The sequence below is a fragment of the Martes martes genome (genome assembly GCF_963455335.1).
Source record: "Martes martes genome assembly, chromosome: 1".
NCBI classification, from domain to species: domain Eukaryota; kingdom Metazoa; phylum Chordata; class Mammalia; order Carnivora; family Mustelidae; genus Martes; species Martes martes.
The window spans coordinates 148174962-148194233 of NC_137888.1; the positions used below are offsets into that span (position 1 = coordinate 148174962).

Genomic DNA, 19272 nt, shown 5'->3' on the forward strand with positions numbered 1-19272 from the left:
GGGCAGGATATTTAAAGTGCTGAGTCACAGAGGAGGTGAGGTGCCTGGTAGCAACAAGGTCTAAGGTCTGATCAGAGAGGCTGGGGTAAGATGGAGGACCAGGAAGGAAACGAGAGGGCGGGGTATGAAAGGATCAGCTATTGAAATTACCAAGAATTCTGACAAGAATAATGTTGAAGACAATGACAGCAGGCCAGGAACTAAAAGCTTCCAGAAATAGAGGGGTGTAACCCTGAAGCCCAGCAGTACAGCCTGATGACCTCAGATTCAAAGGTGGCTTTTAGGAAAAGGGAAGGGGAAGCAGAATGGTCTGGAAATGGCAACAAGAAACAAAGAGGACCCACGCTGTGTGGTATCAGCACTGTGTGAGAGAGGGGACCACCCTGTCAGAGGGTTCTGGGGTAGAAGTATCTTCAAGGGACAGACAGGTTCTGATTGGAGCGCAAAGGTAAAGGCAATGCTGAGAGGTGTGGCACACAGGCGACTTGCTACCAGTGGACTGGCCATTTCAGAGAGCAGAAGAAAGAAAAGCTTTCAGGAGCTGAAGAGGTAACAGATGAAGACAAAGGGGGAATGCAGAGAGGTGGAGGATTCAATTTGCAGGAGACGGGAACTATCTTGGGAGGTCAAGGCCTGGTACATGCAGAGGCTGCCCTGAGAGGCTCTGGACTAGAAGGCTGGTCAGGCTGAGGTTGGAGCATGGTAGGCTGGGGAATGGATCTGGAGTCCCTCTTCATTCCTGCCAGGAGGGACACAGTGGCCTGAGTTGGGGTAACTTTACTCCAAGTACTTAACACGTGCTCACGAAGGCAAAGAACCCTAGGCTTCCATTCTGGGAAATCACCTGGCAGCATTTCTTTGATGATTTCTCTGGTCCCCTCTAACGTCGGTTAGGTCACCTACACTGCATCTCTTTTTGCTTTCACCTCTTTTTGCTATGCTTTCTACGTGATTCCCTTGCCCTCATTTTTCAGTGCTCACTCTAAGTCTCATTTCTGATATCAACTTTTAAGTTTTCAAGAGGTTTTTTGTTGTTGTTCTCCGAATTTTCCTTTTTTGGAGCAGCCTTTGTTTCATAGATGTGAACCTCTCCTCTAACCTCAGAATAAATTCTTCCTGCCATAGTTTCTTTCAAGTGGGCTTTCTTTTTTCTTGTTCCAGCCTCCTGCCTATCCTTGGCTATTTGTTTATATCTAAGAATGGAGCATTAAAAGGCTGGCTAAGGGAGGGGTGCCTGGGTGGTAGCTCAGCCGTTTGAGCGTCCAACTCTTGATTTTGGGTCAGATGCTGGTATCCAGCCCCACATGGGGCCTGGCACTCAGCGGGGAATCTGCTTTAGATTCTCTTTCTCCCTCTTCCCCTGTCCCTCCCTCACCGTTGGCATGCTCTCACAAACTAAAATCTTTTTTTAAAAAATTTTTAATTAAAATAATGAAAGACTGGCTAAGGTGGGGGGATGGTGGTATAGCCTGGCTAAGAAGCTCTATGTACACAGTTGGAAGATTCCTGGAGAGCCATTTCACTGAGGAATCTGAGATGTATTATTTGTCTTTTTTCTTGATTCACCTGATCTCCCAAAGAAAGTTCTGACTTCTAGCTGAGAAGGTACACAAGTCTAGCTGGCAGCATTCTGGAACAGAAGTAGGGGCAGAAGGCTAGAGGGTGAGGGAGAAGGACCTGATGTTCAGCATGGTACCCCTGACCTCCAAAACTCCTGTTTTACTGCTCTAGTGAACAGAGTGCTAGGGGAGGTGAACTGAGACTCTAAATGCTTCGTAAAAACTTAGCAAATTCTCCTATGTTTAGCTCCACCAGCATCCTCTACATCCTCCACAGAAACCTACATCTTCAACTCCTAAGCCTCTGAGGGAAATCTGCCACATAGGCCACTCAGCTTCCCCCAGGGGCTGTTCAAAGTTCTAACTCTTCACCCGTCTTCCAGCTTCCAAGCTCTTCCCATCATATTTTCCTTGTCCTTGTAAGTTGGTGCCTTTTAATTTTTAATCCTTTGCTGTTTTAGTGGGGTTTCAGGAGGGCATGAGTGCTAACATGTCCAACCACCATTTTCCCCAAACACTCCATGGCATTATCTTGTTTTTGCCAACTGTGTTTTGGATTTTTTCTGGTCTGTTTTCTTTAGTTTGTAGTTAATTTGTTTCCCACAACCAGACACCATCCCTGGCTTGCTGAACTGCAAGGCTTAAGCTCATTTTCTAAAGGATGCATCCAAGTCTGTCAATATTGTCTGAGTACCACATTTTGCCATATTGTTCAGTTCCCGATCACCCACAGCATCTAAGCACCATTTGTACTCACTTTAACCCAAGAGCTCCTTGTAGGGGTATTAACTAATACGAATATATTTCTTCATTATTTTAGCCAACAAGCAAAAAGCAAAAGGTAGCCAATGTCAGCCCCCAAACTGCTGGCAGTGGCGACCTCTAGAACACCTCATGGCCACCTCAGACCTCTTTGCCCCTTTTGTTCTCTACCCGCCATGTTTTCATTGCTTTTCTCTCTTCTTCTAAACCAACGCCACCCACCCTGCTCTTAGAGGTCTCTGTTTTGAAGACCCACCATGCAGGAAGGCAGTCCCTCCCAAACCCTGTATCAACACACATCTCCAACAGCCCACAGCACTTTGTGCTCAGGACTGCTCTCTCACTGTATGTCTAGCCATCACCACAGATATCCAAAAACAGAAGTTCTGGGAGTTAGGCCAGAAAATTACTCTTCTCAGACCAGGTATTCAGACACACGGGAAAGTGTAAGAACCACTAATTTAAAGGTTTTTCTGTGAACTGCCGTGGAGAAACATCTAGGTAGCAAAAGCAACTTAGGGGGCGCCTGGGTGGCTCAGTGGGTTAAAGCCTCTGCCTTCGGCTCAGGTCATGATTCCAGGGTCCTGGGATCGAGCCCCACATCCAGCTCTCTGCTCGGCAGGGATCCTGCTTCCTCCTCTCTCTGTCTGCCTCTCTGCCTGCTTGTGATCTCTGTCAAATAAATAAATAAAATCTTTAAAAAAAAAAAGGCAACTTAGAAGAATAAAACGTATGGCCCTTTCATCAATGTTTAAGGAGTTACTTTATATTAATGCCAATAATGCAGGACTCCAATTCTTTTTCCAGAAATTGCTTCACATAGTCCTCCACGGAGCTGTAAAAGATCCCCATCAAGGTCAAAACTAAGAGCAATCCAAAATTCCACTTCACTGACCTAGCACAGAAGTTTAGCTACTGATCCACCACACAGCTTCCTCTGTTCCTAAAAAATACTTTAGGAGACTTATTCAGATTTCCCCCAAGCTGGCTTTACACTGACACTATTTCTTTCATAATTCGCCAAATTCATATTTGCAGTTCATGCTATCTGAAGAACATAAAATGCAGAAGCCAATGCTTGCCAACAGAACGCCACGGAGAAAAATGTACACAACATGTGGAACAAAGATGAGTACTTTGGTGTGTATTTACTTAGGAAACAAAGTTAAAGAGAAACATCTAGACATCAAGAGCAAAACTAAAGAAAAAACACAAAACACACTTTGTGTTTACAGACATGATTGCTATCAATCACATAAATGATTGTGATCACTGCACACATTAGGTTTTCACTGGTTATTTCACATGATCTTTTGCATAGACATAGGAGATCCCCAGTGATCCATGCCAAAGGCAACATGACTTCGATTGTGTTGATGGACCGACCGCCTTAGCCCACTGAACAAGCTGCATTAATTTCTGAGTCTGTGGCTAGAAGGGGATTCCTGTGCTTCCCCGGCCCCCCATCCCACCCCCGGTTCCTGCGCCCTCATCTGCTTCCCCCAAGCCACTTGGCTCTAACCACAATGGCCCAGCACAGGGGCAGCCTCACTCCCAGACACTCAAATGCAACCAAGTGTCCTGCCAGCACTTCCAACACCCCCGCCCCCACAGGGCAGATACAGCCATTACTGTTCAAGCCTGAAAGAGACCAGTGCAAAAGTCAGGTAGTTTCACTTTCTACCTGGAAGAAAATACAGAAACACAGTCTTTCCATCCAACATAGATTATAATGGAGTTTATGCTGAAACAATTTTAATGCATGTAAAGTTAAAAAAAAAAAAAAAACACCCCATATACAAATGAAACTCAAGTGAAGCTGAAGGTCTGCTGGGCCCAAGAGCCAGAAGAGTGCTGAGATAAACTTCATGAGGTGTGAGGGGAAGGGGCCAGAATAACTGGCAACGGCTTCACAGTGGAAGGAAGGCCCTGGAAGACACGCACTATTTGGACAGGTGAAGAAGGCATTCCAGGTGCGGGCAGCAGCATGAACAAAGGCCTGGAGGTAGGAATGAGCACAGCATGTGGAAAGGTCAGTGAAGGCACGGCCACAGTGGGAGCAGAGCACAGGCCCTGGACGGGAACGGCAGAGAAGGCTGAAGAGGCACACGGGGGACTCATCAGGGATGGCCCAAGAACCTTGGCAGGCTTCTTTTCCACTGGGTGCAATTTCTGGTGCTGAACGAAGCTGCCATACCATTTGAATGCTTTCCCACACACCTTGCACTCATAGGGCTTCTCGCCGGTGTGCACTCTCTGATGCTGGATGGAAGCTATCTTCTGAGTAAAGGCTTTGCCACACTCCTTGCACTGGTAGGGCTTCTCCCCTGTATGAATCCTCTGATGGACAATAAAAAGTGACCTACACCCAAAAGCTTTCCAACATTCCTTGCACTTATAGAGCTTCTCTCCGGTGTGCAGTCTCTGATGCTGAAGATAGGCTGCGCTCCTTCGGAAGGCCTTCCCACACTCCTTACACTCGTATGGCTTCTCTCCAGTGTGGATCCTCTCGTGCTGAGTCAAGGCCGTGTTGGAACTCAAACCTTTGCCGCACTCCTTACATTCGTAGGGACCTTCTCCAATGTGGTTCTTCTCGTGTATGATGCAGTCATAGCTGGACTTAAAAGCTTTACCACACTCCTTACATTTGAAGGGCTTCTCCCCAGTGTGACTCATCTGGTGCCGAAGCAGCTTTGAGTTGTATCTGAAGATTTTCCCACATTTTTTACATTCATAGAACTTCATTCCACCCCGAAGTATCAGATTTGGATTCAGACTGAAAGTCTGCCATGTCGCCTTGCTTTTAAAGTCAAAGTGCTGGGAGACGTTTCTGAGCAGTCCTCCTCCGGGCGTTCTGGGCAATTCTGCCTGCTCAGAGGCTTCCTGCTTTACAGCTGGCTCCTCCTCCTTGATCCAGGACTCACCACCTGTCCAAAGAAACCACAAGTGTTCCGAGTTACTGAGCTGGGAGGGCAACAGGATCCAGGGCTCCTGTTTTCTCTTACAGAATCTGATTTTGAAAAACACACTCAGGAAGTGGCTACAGGCATCCCTACAGGAGGATAAGAGAGAGAAAGAAAAATGATAATCTACTAACTGGAGGGCGGATGGCACTGGAAACAGCGGGAAGTGCCTCCTATGAGGAAGGCTGGGAAGTGGACTAAGACAAGTGAAAGGAGCACAATGAGACCTTCCAGAATGGAAAGGAAAAAAGGCAAGAAGGGGGAAAAAGAGAAAAAAAAAATGTGAGAGGTAAGAGGATCAGCAAGAAATGGAAAATTTTTGAGAGAGCGAGAAAGAGACCCCAAAAAGGGAAGGAAATTCACGCACTTGGGGAGAAGAGTCAGGAAGCTCTCACATTAGCAGGGGTCTTGCAAGCTGCAAACCAAACTCAAAAACACTTCACTTCAACGTCCCCACCTGCAAGCCAGAAAACCATCCTAAACTCCAAATAATGGCCCAATGATTCTATTCTTAAATATTCCACATGGGGCGCCTGGGTGGCACAGTCGGTTAAAAGTGTCCAACTCTTGATTTCTGCTCAGGTCTGATCTCTGGGTTGTGGGATCGAGCCCTGCCTCAGGCTCTGTGCTCAGCATGGAGTCTGCTTAAGGATTCTCTCCCTCTCATTCTCTCTCTAAAATAAATAAATCTTAATTATTATTGTTTTTTTAAAGATTTTATTTATGACAGACAGACACAGTGAGAGAGGGAACACAACTATGGGGGAGCTGGACAGGGAGAAGCATGCTTCCCGCCGAGCAGGGAGCCCAATATTGGGCTTGATCCCAGGACGCTGGGATAATGTCCTGAGCTGAAGGCAGACGCTCGACGACTGAGCCACCCAGGCGCCCCTCTAAAATAAATAAATCCTAAAATAAATAAATAAGTAACATTCCACATAATCTTCTGGGATAAAAGATTCTTTCAGGAAATCAACTAGAACACAAACTGAACTGGAGAGCTGTAGGCCACAGGCATATTTCTGCTAAAAGAACTACAATGTACAAAATCACAGCATATATGGAAACCTTCTCCAAAAGGAAGAAAACCCAAGGAATCAAGAGCTCCCAGGACTGGTGAGCAGTCTCAGGGAAATTTTACACTGTGTGTTGGGTGTGTGCACATGTGTATTCATGTGTGCACATGTGTGTGTTGGTGTGTGTGTGTGTGTTGGGGTCTCTGTGTGTGTGTTGGGTGCAGTGGTGGGACATCAGCCCCTGCCTCTCCCTCTACAATTGTATATAAGACAAATATAATATAGACCTAAGGATCCTGGCATATAGAACTTGTCGGTGACTTAAATACTAAAAAGGCAAATTAAAGGCATTTATTTCATTGCTAAAGACCTAAAAACAACATTCAAAGCTGTGGCACAAATAACTCAGTCTGACCCACAGAATCACACTTTCCTCAAAGTACAGCTGAAACCCACTTCTTTGCATAAAACTGGTTTAAAATTAAGTATTTCCACTGTTGAGAAAAGAAGTGGTTTAAGAGCTACTGGGTCAGAGCTTTTCTGTGGGAGTTGAGTGGCCACACACTCCTGGGGACTGGTCTTCCCAGGCTCAGGGCTGGAACTGGGCAGAGGTCAGAGAGTACACTGAGTATTGCCTTATAAACGGCTTCTCTTATGCAAAAGAAACACTTCTAATAAACTCCGAAGGCAAAACCAAAAACCACTAGGTTCTCTTACTCACCTGGACAGATGCCTCTCAAAAGCTCTGCTTCCCAGGGATCTGGGCCCCATGGCGCTTCACCGCTCTCCAGCTGGGAGATCAGATCAGGTTTGGGGAATGGAAACGCTACTCAAGCAAGAAAAAGGAAAAACAAGTTGAGGGAAGACTTCCAGAGCTTTCCTGAGATCTCGCTAGGCCCACCTCACAACAGGCTGACACAGGGAGGGAGGAAGGGATGGAATGAAATGCCCAGGAGACCAAGTGAGCTATCAAGGGGTTCTGAGGAAGAACTTGCTCCAAGGCAAGGCCAAGGAGATAGCCATTGTCCTCGGGAAGAAACTGCAGTCTCACCCTGACCTAAAGGAAGAGATCCCCTCAGGAAGAGCATAGGTATTGATTCCCACGGGGGGAGGACCCATATCTCCAGAACACTGGCAGCATGGAGGAACCTAGTGCACCAGGAAGCAGCCTCTCCCTCAGGGCCCAGAACCAGCCCCTTCCCAGGATGTAGAGAAGTCTAATTTCAAAACCAGAGAGAATCAGGGATTTCCTCAGCCAGCATCTCCAGAGACTGGCAACTACAGAACTAACCTCTGGGGTCATCTAACCTAACAACTTCTAGAAGCCCCAAAACGTCTTAGGAAGATGTCAAACTATCACAAAGGACCAGGGCGAGAGTACTTACCCAGTGAAGCCACATTCGCATAATTCTCCAGCATCACCTCCCGGTACAAAGCCCTCTGTGTGGGGTCCAGGTTGGCCCACTGATTCTGGGTGAAGTACACGGCCACGTCCTCAAAGGTCACTGGCTCCTAAAACAACAGGCTCCTGCTAAGGCTCTCAGTGAGGACAGAAGAGAGGCTGACTGCAGGGAAGAGGTGGACCTGCCAGGGTCTGCAACTCTGAGCCTCCTGGAAGGTCTGCTCTAGTGAGAAGAACACTTAGCACCCCAAAGGGGCAAGCCCTCAGCCTATGTTCCAAATGGAGAACCCCAACACTCTTCTGTGTACACAGCTCTGAGGCCGCAAACTGTCATCTCCCTCTCACAGCCTAGCAGCCGGGGCTCTCTGCCTGGTCACTGCATCAATCCCCATGTTCCTGACTCTGTCCCTCCTGTACCTCCCGCCCTCTTGGGCACCACAGTCCTGTCACCCTGTTTTCTATACACCAGCCACTGCAGGCTACTGCCACTCACTCTGTCTCTGCCCATCCAGAGTACACACGCACACCCTGTTTGTTCCCTGCACCCAGCATCTCCTTGGTCTTCCCCAACATTCCACCAGTGCAGAGGACCCACTCCTTAAAGATATTTCCAGCATTCTTCAAATTTCTTTTCATTCTTTCTTACCTTATCAGAATGCTCCCTTGAAGGAAACCTGAAGCCTGCCTGTTCTGGTCTTTTCTCTGCATCACCCACCTTCAAAGAAAGTTAGCAGTGCTTTGTCTCTGGACACAGATCCATCCCCCAGTCTTGAGCTCCATCCCACCTGCCAAGATGGGCCCCTCTCTGCCTCCCCCTGGAGCTATCCATGTTCCCAAGCATGAAGGGAATTCATACTTGTTAATTAAGACCCTAGGCACTAAGCTCTTAGGCGAGTATACCTTTAGGACATGTATTTCATTTAATCTTTTTTTAAAGATTTATTTATTTATTTGAGAGAGAAAGGGACAAGAGGGAAACAAAGAGCATTCGAGCACAAACAAGCAGGAGGGCAGAGGGAGAGGAAGAGAATCTTAAGCTGACTCTCTGCTAAGCACAGAGCCCGACACAGATCTCAATCCCAAGACCCTGAGATCATGATATGAGCTGAAATCAGGAGTCAGACACTTAACTGACTGAGCCACCCAGGCACCCCTGTATTTCCTTTAATCTTAAAAACATATATATGAGGGGCACCTGGGTGGCTCAGTGGGTTAAAGCCTCTGCCTTCGGCTCAGGTCATGATCTCAGGGTCCTGGGATCAAGCCCCATGTCGGGCTCTCTGCTCAGAAGGGAGCCGGCTTACCCCCCTCTCTCTCTGCCTGCCTCTCTGCCTACTTGTGATCTCTGTCAAATAAATAAATAAAATCTTTAAAAAAAAAAAAACATATATATGAAGTAGAAATTACTATTCCCATTTTCACCTGATGAAACTAAGATTCAGAAAAAGTAATTACTTTGCCCAAGACCACACAGACAGGAACTGGTTGAGCTGGGATTTCAGCCCAGATCCATCAAACAGCAAACCTGGGCTCTTCCCACACACCAAGCTGCCTCCCATACCAGGCTCACGAGCTTCCCCTAAAACATGGCTCACCCCTGATCCTCATCATTACCTGGTGCTGTCCCATCTTTTAAACTCCAAACCACCAACAGCACCCATCAATCCATCTTTACCATGTACCCTCCAAGCCACAGGGACTCCCTCTCCGAGTGTAGACTGGTGGGGGGGGGGGGGTTCAGCTCTTTCAAAGCCTCACACACCACCCTGGGAGCCAGAGACTCTGAATCGCCCAAGAGCAATCCCTAATGGTGTCACTGGATACCTTCTCTGCTTCTACAGTCGGGACAGTACAAACCACAGAAACCAGACTCTCACATTGGAGGTTTCATGATTTCTGTGCCTTCTCACCTTGATGCCCCCGCCCCCAGAGTCCACATCCGAGGAGATATTTAGTACCCTATGCAGTCAGCCTTGTTCTTCCAGTCACCAAAAATGAAAACACCTTCCAAGAGGGGTTCAGCTAAGCCCCTAACTCTGTGTGCCCCTGTCTCTCGGGGTAGCAGCCTTGTGCTGAGGGCAGCACCAGGGCCAGGGAGAAGGGAAGGCTACTGTAACCGCTCTTGGAGGAAGCCCAGAAGAAATGTATCCCAAGGATAAATGCTGGCATTCACAACGCCCATGGCCACTCTACACTAAGGTCCTTGTGAGGGTGCCCTCTTATTTTATTTTTTTAGAGAGAGCAAGAGTGTGAGTGGGGATTGGGGCTGGGGAGGGGAAAACAGAAGAAGAGAGAGAATCCTAAGCAGGCTCCACACTCACCGTGGCACCCAACGAGGGGCTTGATCTCATAACCCTGAGATCATGACCTCCAAGATCACGACCTGAGCCGAAACCAGACGCATAACCGACTGAGCCACCCAGGCACCCCAAAGGTGTCCTTTTAAAACAACAATTAGGGAACCCAGTTCAAAAGGAGACAGTGAAAGAAAAAGAACAAATGTGGACACTCCTCAAGGCAAGAGCTGGCCTTTAAACTGGGCAATGACAAGGTCCAAAGGGCCCCAAAAATAACCTGAGCCAAAAAAAAATCCCAACAGTAGACACCGAGGACACCAACCACAGGATCACAGGCGAACCAAAGTTCACCTCCACTCAGAGCAAGTCAGACCTCACTTCCTCTCATCTTCAGGGCTGCTCTCACAATCTCCTACTCCTCATCCCAGTCTGCCACCCCAATCTCTTCCTCCCCCACAGTCCCTCCCACTGCCACCAAATATCACCAGGGTTCCGGAGTCTGGAAAAAGGAAAACTTACTGCTTTAAGGTAGCTGGGTTGTGGCTATACCTTTTTTTCTCCCATGATGGTCCCTATGTACCTCACCTTATTTTTCTCCACCGCCTTTCTCATCATCCAAAAAATTAGATTGTTCATTAACGATCTGCCTCCAACAGAACATAGGTTGATAAGGCAAGGACCCTGTTTTGTTCATAACCAGTTCACTAACACACAGTCCAGTGCCTGACAGATACTAGATGCTTAATATAAATTTGCTAAATGAATGTCAAAAATCATTTGACCATAAATTTTTTTAAACTTATGAAAAAGGTCAGAAAACAGCAGCAAATACCTCCCTGAGTGAAATGCCAGAGCATATCCACTCAAACTGATGGCTGGTGCTTTACCAAGAGCAGAGATCCTCCTTTCTGCAAAAGACTAAAAAAGGAGCATAAATGCAGGAAATGAACCTAAACATCTTTGCTTGCAGATGAAGTAACTATCTGCCTAAAAATACTCAAGAGCCAAGGGAATAAATGGAAAATAGTTAGAACTGACAAAAATAAATCATTAAGTTGGCTATATATAGGGTAAGGAAACCAGAATCACTAGCTTTCCTAATACTGTAACAATTAGAAGATAAAATGGGGGTGGGGGTGGCTGGCTCAGTCGGTAGAGTTTGTGACTCTCAGGGTTGTAAGTTCTGGGCCCCTGATGAGTGTAGGGATTACATAAAAATAAAATCTTTAAAAAAAAAAAAAGATTAAATGGGAGAAAATAGATGCCATTCATATACAAATAGCTAAGACTAGACCTAACAAAAACGTGCAAGACCAAGATGAAGACAATGGAAATAAAGGAGAAACAGTGTTTCTAATGGGAAGAATCAAATTTATAAACAATTATAGCCAACTGTGCCTAAGAATTCAATAAAACCCATGCTCCCACCTAAAAAGTCAATGACATCTGTGCAGAGAAAAGGTATCATTTAAAGTCATCTAAGGGGCACCTGGCTGGCTCAGTCCATAGAGCATGGGACTTTTGATCTCAGGATTATGAGTTCAAGTCCCACACTGGATACAGAGGTTACTTCTAAAAATAATAATAATAGGGACCCCTGGGTGGCTCAGTTGGTTAAGCATCTCCTTTCAGCTCAGGTCATGATCCCAGGGTCCTGGGATTGAGTCCCACACCGAGCTCCTTGCTCATCAGAGAGCCTGCTTCTCCCTCTCTGCCTGCCCATTCCCCCTGCTTGTGCTCTCTCTCTCTCTGACAAATAGGTAAAATCTTAAAAGTAAATAATAATAATAATAGTAGTAGTAATAGTAATAATAATAACAGTGTCACCTGAAAAGTAAGTATGGAGGACTACCTAAAACGTTTTGAAGAAAAGAAGTTTTGAAAGAAAAGATGAGCAGGAATTAAACCATACACTGAAAGGCCAATACTTCAGGGGTGCGTGGGTGGCTCAGTCAGCTAAGCGTCCACCTTCAGCTCAGGTCATGATCCCAGGGTCCTAAGATGGAGCCCAGCATCAGGTTCCCTGCTCAGTGGCGAGTCTGCTTCTCCCTCTCGCTCTGTGATCTCTCTCTCGCTCCCACTCTCTCTCAAATGAAGAAATAAAAATCTTTAAAAATAATAATAATAAAATAAAGTTAATAGGGAAAATTGGAGAGACTTTGGGATTTTGGTCTTGGGTGTCTGTATGAAATTCTGAGGCCTTCATTTAAATCTTTCACTGTATTGTGATTTCCTTATAGGTGTCTTGCACTAAGTGAAACTTGTCAAATACATTTTCCTTTTAAAAACTGAAAAAGGGTGGCTGGATGGCTCAGTCGATTAAGCGTATGCCTTCAACTTGGCTTGGGTCATGATCCCAGGGTGCTGGGGATGGAGCCCACATCCAGCCCCTTTTTCAGCAAGGAGCCTGCTTCTCCCTCTCCCTCTGCTCCCGCTGCTTGTACTCTCTCTCTGTCAACTAAATAAATAAAATCTTTAAAATAAATAAATAAATAAATAAAACTGAAAGGAAAAAAATAGGATATAAGAAAATGAGAAGGGGAGCCTGGGTGGCTTAGTCAGTTAAGCGTCTGCTTCCGGCTCAGGTCATGATCCCAGGGTTCTGGGATCAAGTCCCATATTGGGCTCCCTGCTCAGCCAAGAGTCTGCTTCTCCCTCAGCCTGACATTTCCCTTGCTTGTGCACAAGCATGTGCTCTCTCTCACTCTCTGACAAATAAATAAAATCCTTTTTTTTTTTTTTTAATGAGAAAACAAGCCACCACAGGGAAAAAATAGTTGAAAAGGCCTATTTGATAAAGGACTTAACCAAAATATACACAGCACTCTTTAATCTCAAAAGTAACAACCCCATTAAAACATGTGCAAAAGACCAGAAGCGACACCTCACGAAGCAGATGTACAGATGGCACACAGGTATATGAAAATACATCATACATCAACAGGAAAACATACATTAAAACACTGAGGTACCACTAGAATGGCCAAAACTAGAACACTGAAAATACCAAATGCCGGTGAGGATGTGGAGCAACAGGAAATCTCATTTATTGCAGACAGGAATGCAAAATGGCACAGCCACTCTAGAAGGCAGTTTGGTAGTTTCTTACAAAACTAAACATACTCCTACCATATGATCCAAAAATCATGCTCCTTGGTATCTTCCCAAACAAGCTGAAAACTTATATACATATAAAAACCTGCACACAGATGTTTCTAACAGTTTTATTCATAATTTCCAAAACATGGAAGCAACCAAGATGTCCTTCAATAGAGGGGAATGAATAAACTGTGGTACATCCAGACTATGGAATGTTATTCAGTACTAAAAATAATTCACTCTCAAGCCTTGAGGAGTCATACAGGAAACTTAAACACATATAATCAAGTAAAAGAAACCAATCTGAAAAATCCACATACTGTATGATTCTAACTACGTAACAAAACTAAGAAGATAGGGATGAACAGGTACAACACAGAGGATTTTTAAGACCATGGAAATACCCTGTATGATACTATAATAATACTCCGTATGATACTGTAATGATGGATACATGTCCTTATATATTTGTAACCCACAGAATGCTCAACACCAAGAGTGAACCCTGCTATAAACCAAGGACTTTGGGTGATTGTGATTTGTCAGTGTAGGTTCATCAACTGTAACAAAAGTAGCACTCCGGTGAGGGTTGTTGATTATAGGAAAGGCTAAAAATAGCCAAAGCAATCTTGAGAAGGAAAAACAAAACTGGAGGTATCACAAATCCAGATTTCAAGGTAGACTACTAAATTGTAGTATCAAAACAGTATGGTACTGGCACAAAATAGACACACAGATCAGTGGAATAAATAGAGTCCAGAAATAAATCCACACTTATATGGCCGATTAATCTGTGGCAAAGGAGGCAAGAATATACACTGGGGAAAAGACAGTCTCTTCAATAAATGGTGCTGGACAGCTACCTGCAAAAGACTGGAACTGGACCACTTTCTTACACCACACACAAAAACAAACTCAAAGTGGATTAAATACCTAAAAGTGAGACCTCAGGGGCACCTGGGTGGCTCAATCGTTAAGCTTCGGCCTTCAGCTCAGGTCATGATCCCAGGGTCCTGGTATCGAGCCCCACATCAGGCTCCCTGCTCAGCGGGAAGCTTGCTTCTTTCTCCCTCTCCCACTCCCCCTGCTTGTGTTCCCTCTCTCACTGTCTCTCCCTGTTAAATAAATAAATAAAATCTTTAAATAAATAAATAAATAATAAAAGTGAGACCTGAAACCATAAAAATCCTTGGAGAGAACACAGACAGTAATTTCTCTGATATTAGCCACAGCAACATTTTTCTAGATGTGTCATCTAAGGCAAGGGAAACAAAAGCAAAAATAAACTACTGGGACTACACCAAAGTAAAAAGCTTTTGCACAGCAAAGGAAACCACCAACAAAACAAAAAGTCAATCTGTTGAATGGGACAAGATATTTACGAATAATATATCCAATAAGGACTTAATATCCAAAATACATAAAAGAACTAACACAACTCAACACCAAAAAACAAACAAAAAATCTGATTAAAAAATGGGCAGAGCACTTGAATAGTCATTTCTCCAAAGACCTACAGTGATAAACATCACTCACCATCAAGGAAATGCAAAACCACAATGAGGAAGCACCTCTCACCTACCAGAAGGGCTAAAATCAAAAAGACAATAACAAGTGTGGGTGAGGATGTGGAGAAAAGGGAACACATGCACACTGTGTGAGGGAATGTAAACTGGTGCAGCCACTGTGTAAAACGTCATAGAAGTTCCTGAAAATATTAAAGACAAGAGTACCATGTGATCCAATAATTCCACTACTGGGTATTTACCCAAAGAAAACAGAAACACTAATTCAAAAAGATACATGTGTCCTTATGTTTAATGCAGCATTATTTAAATAGCCACAATATGGATTCAACCTAAGTGTCCATCAATAGACAAACGGATAAGGAAGATGTGAGATACACACACATACACACACACAGACACTGAAATATTTTGCAGACATAAAAAAGGATGAGATTATGTCATTTGTTTTTTGTTTTTTTAAGATTTTATTTGAGAGGGAGTGAGCGAGAGTGAACTTAAGCACAAGCAGAGGGAGGGGCAGACAGAACAGGAGAAGCAGGCTCCCCATTGAGCAAGGATTGATGCAGGGCTTAATCCTAGGACCCTGGGATCATTACCTGAGCCAAAGGCAGACACTTAACTGACTGACCCACCCAGGCGCCCAGAGATTGTCATTTGTAACAACATGGATGGACCTACAGGGTATTGATACTAATGAATTAAGTCAGACTGAAAAAGACAAATGCCATATAATTTCATTCATATGTGGAATCTTAAAAAAAATGAATAAACAAAAAGCAGAATCAGATCTGTAAATAAGAGAACTGATGGCTACAGGGAGTGGGGGACGATGAGCAACATGGGTGAAGGGGAGAGGGAGACACAGGCTTCCAGTTATGAAATGAGCAAATAATAAATCATAGGAATAAAAGGTACAGTACAAGGAAGATAATGAGTGACACTATAATAGCATTACAGTGTGAAAGATGGTAAACATGCTTGTGGTGACAGCAGCATGATGTATAAACTTATCAAATCACTGTTACACTTCAACTAATGTAACACTGTGTGTCAACAACACCCAAACTTAAAAAAATTTTTAGGGGTGCTTAGCTGGCTCAGTCCATAGAACATGTGACTCTTTATCTCAGATTCATGAGTTTGAGCCCCATGTTGGGGGTAGTTTACTTAATAAATAAACAAAAACTTAAAAAATAAAAAGATAACGGGGAAGGCTATGCATGTATGGAGGCAGGGTGTATATGGAAACTCTCTGTGCTTTCTATCCCATTTTGTTATGAACCCAAAACTTCCCTGAAAATAAAGCCTATTTTTTTTTAAGGAAAAAAAAAAAAAAAGGACAATATTTATCTCTTATCTGGACTACAATATGCTTCTAACTGACTCAAACCCTTCTACAACTAATGCACCACCAGGGCTGGAAAAATCGTTTTTTAAAAAGAAATCTTTTTTTCTTAATCTCTACACTCAACATGGGCCATGAGACTTGAGCTCATGACGCTGAGATCAACAGTCACATGCTCTACCAACTAAGTCAGACAAAGTCTGCTGGAAAATCTTTTTAATACCCAACAGGGTGCCTGGGTGTCTCAGTTGGTTAAGTGGCTGCCTGGGGCCCAGGTCATGATCCCAGTGTCCTGGGATGGAGCCTGCATCTGGCTCCTTGTTCAGCAGGAGCCTGCTTCTCCCTCTCCCTCTGCTTGCCACTCCTCCTGCTTATTCTGTCTCTCTCTGTCAGATAAATAAATAAAAATCTTTAAAAAAAAATACATATATCCAACCATGTCACCTACCATGCTTAATAATCCTTCAGTGCCTTCCCAATGAACTCGGAATAGAAATCAAAGTCTTGACAGGGTCGTACAAGACATGTGCCTACTTCTCCCACCACACAGTGAACTACTTTCCCTGACCTCGCCCTATTTCCCCAACTGTTGGGCCTCTGCATTTGACATCTTTCTCTCCGGAAAGCTCTTTTTTAGCTCTCTCTTCAGCGATTCCCAAAACTGTTTCTAGCTCATTCTTGGGATCTCAACCCCATGTTACTACCTCTATGAGGGCTTTCCTGACCACTACCTTGAGAGGGAGCTTCAAGTCTTCTCAGATTTGCAAAGGAACAGGCATAAGAATCATCTGAACAGCAGCACCTGGGTGGCTCAGTCAGTTAGGGATCTGCCTTCCAGCTCAAGTCATAGTTCTGGGCTCCTGGGATCTCGGCCCATGGCAGGCTCCCTGCTCACCAGGGGGGATCTGCTTCTCCCTCTGCCCTTCCCCCTGCTCGTGCTCTCTCTCTCTCTCTCAAATAAATAAATATTTTTTTTAAAAAATCACCTGAAGAGCTTGTTACAACAAATTCCTGGACTCCCCAGTCTGATTCTGGGTCTAGGGTGGAACCCAAGAATTTGCAATTCTAAAGACCTGCCAGGTGATGCGGATGCTGCCCACATGGGGACCACACTTCTGAGCACTGTACTTTAGCAACGTGTAATTAACTTACTAGTTGGTTTATAAACTATCTACTTTGCTAAAGGTGCCTTTCATGAGAAAAGGAGACTTGTCTACATTATCCAGTACTGTGTACCCATCACTTACAAAGTGCATAGGGAAAGAACAATGCTGGTCTCCCTGAGATACATCTGCAATTTGTGGAACAATGTCTTCAATACAGAACTTCTCTGATCTTGGGGTGCCTGGGTGCTCAGTGGGTTAAAGTGGGTTAAAGCCTCTGTCTTCGGCTCAGGTCATGATCCCAGGGTCCTGGGATCCAGCCCCGAATCAGGCTCTCTGCTCAGCAGGGAGCCTGCTTCCCCCTCTCTCTCTATGCCTGCCTCTCTGCCTACTTGTGATCTCTCTGTCAAATAAATAAATAAAATCTTAAAAAAAAAAAAAAAAGAATTTCTCTGATCTCAGTAGGCAAATTTTATACAAAGAACATGATTTGGATTTCCACATTCAGGGAGAATTTCTTCGCTTGGGTGCCTCTTTTCCCACTTAACCCTACACATCCACACTCATCACTCATCACTCTCATACAGACAACTTATCTCCTCCACCACTATTTAGAGCCCTGGCTGTGGGGATAAACTTAAGGGGGAAATCGGAGGATGGCCAAGTCAGGCCTTCTTGGTCTTTTCCTGATTACCTGATAGCTAACTTAATTTTAAAAGACTGAAAGGAAGCTCAGCTCACCTGAGGCCAAGATGTTTGGAGCATGGCTGATGTCCCCTGGCTTCGTGCACTGTCTTCTTGATTTGGAAAAGCAAAAACCTTAGGAGCTAAGAGAAGAAGAGCCATGAGTGCAATGCACCCTGACCTACAACACCCACAGCCGCCTATAGCCTTCCCAGTCTCCTCATTTCCAGCACTGGTAAGAAACTTCTCAGACCCGCCCTGCGGCTGATGGCCCTAACAACCTCATGAACTGCTCTGCCTGGTCCTCAGGACAATCCTCATCACCTGCTCAGTCCAAGAGCGTTCCTGAGCCCATTCACACGCAGCGACTGAGAGATCCAAGACAAATCCTATCCCTACAATGTTGGGTCTGAACAAACCTAAAAACGCGCTTACAGGAACCAAGACGTTGACCCAAAAAAGTTGTCAATGGAAAGGAGGAACAGAGACGGCAAAATGCGTATTAACAGTAAAATACTCATGATGCTGACCGGAGACCCGACCGGGATCTCCTCCCAGGGACTCAGAGACCCCAAGCAGAAACGTCAGTAGTGGGCGCGGGAAGCTGCTGAGCCAAGTTCCTGAGGACAGAAAAGGGGATCACGCCTCGGCGGAGGGCGGGGGACAGGACCAGGGCTGTAAGGCCGCACGGCCACCTCGGGCAGCTTCTGCGAGGCCCAGGCGCCGGAGCCCGGAGTCAGGGGAGGGGGTGAGCCCACCCTGGGCCCGAGTTCAGGGGAGGGGGGCGCTGACGAGCCGCCAGGGAAGACGAGGAAGCCGACGCCGGGCGGACCTTGCACGTAGAACTCGCTGGAGCCCACGCTCTCCCTCTCAGAACACCAAAAAGCTAGTAGAGGTAAGCGGATGCGGAAGCGAGCAAGAGCGCCCAACGCCCCTCTAGGCCGCGCGGAGGCAACCCATCTCTGTGGTCTCCGCGGCCCGGCCCACGTGACTCGGCCGGCCGCGCGGAAGAGGCGGGGTTGCAGGCGGGACGCTGCAGGCGTGGTCATTGGCTGGTTCCTCCCCCGGCTGTGGCAGTTGCGTCCTGGTGGGGTCCGGGACGTATAGGCTCAGGTACCCCCTCTAGACCCATGTGGGACCCGGCTTAACTCGATGCCCATCAGCGGTCGGTCGCCTTTACTCGGAGCGTCACTCGGGCTGTGCTACTGTGGGGAGAATGACTCCCGGTGTTTCACCTCTTGGAGGCCCAAGCCAAGGACACTCCCTGGGTCCCAAGCTGGGGCCGCCCTTAGGAAAACGAAGTTTTCTATCCACCCGTGTGAAGCCCTCTCCCTCTCTAGGACCTGCACGTGTGGAGGTGCCTTTTCGGTCAGACTCATTTAGCTACCAAAAGCATGGTGACTAAAGTTGCCAGGCATCCTGTATATATAGGACATGTCCTATGTTAGACGATCTTGTTCTGTATTGCCTTACATGTCTTCCGTTTAAGATTTTCCCGATAAACTTACCAACA

The 19272-nt window shown here is 45.7% G+C and overlaps 1 protein-coding gene across 1 annotated transcript; it reads right to left on the reverse strand.

Moving 5' to 3' along the window:
* Positions 1 to 3444: 3444 nt before the first annotated feature.
* Positions 3445 to 18808, reverse strand: LOC308346293 (zinc finger protein 621; the record flags this gene model as incomplete). Its single annotated transcript, XM_080809109.1, has 5 exons — positions 3445 to 5248; positions 7022 to 7126; positions 7686 to 7812; positions 17817 to 17902; positions 18592 to 18808. 5 exons carry the CDS (start codon positions 18806 to 18808, stop codon positions 4188 to 4190), a joined length of 1596 nt encoding a protein of 531 aa, XP_080665235.1. The 3' UTR covers positions 3445 to 4187.
* Between the last annotated feature and the right edge of the window lie 464 nt (positions 18809 to 19272).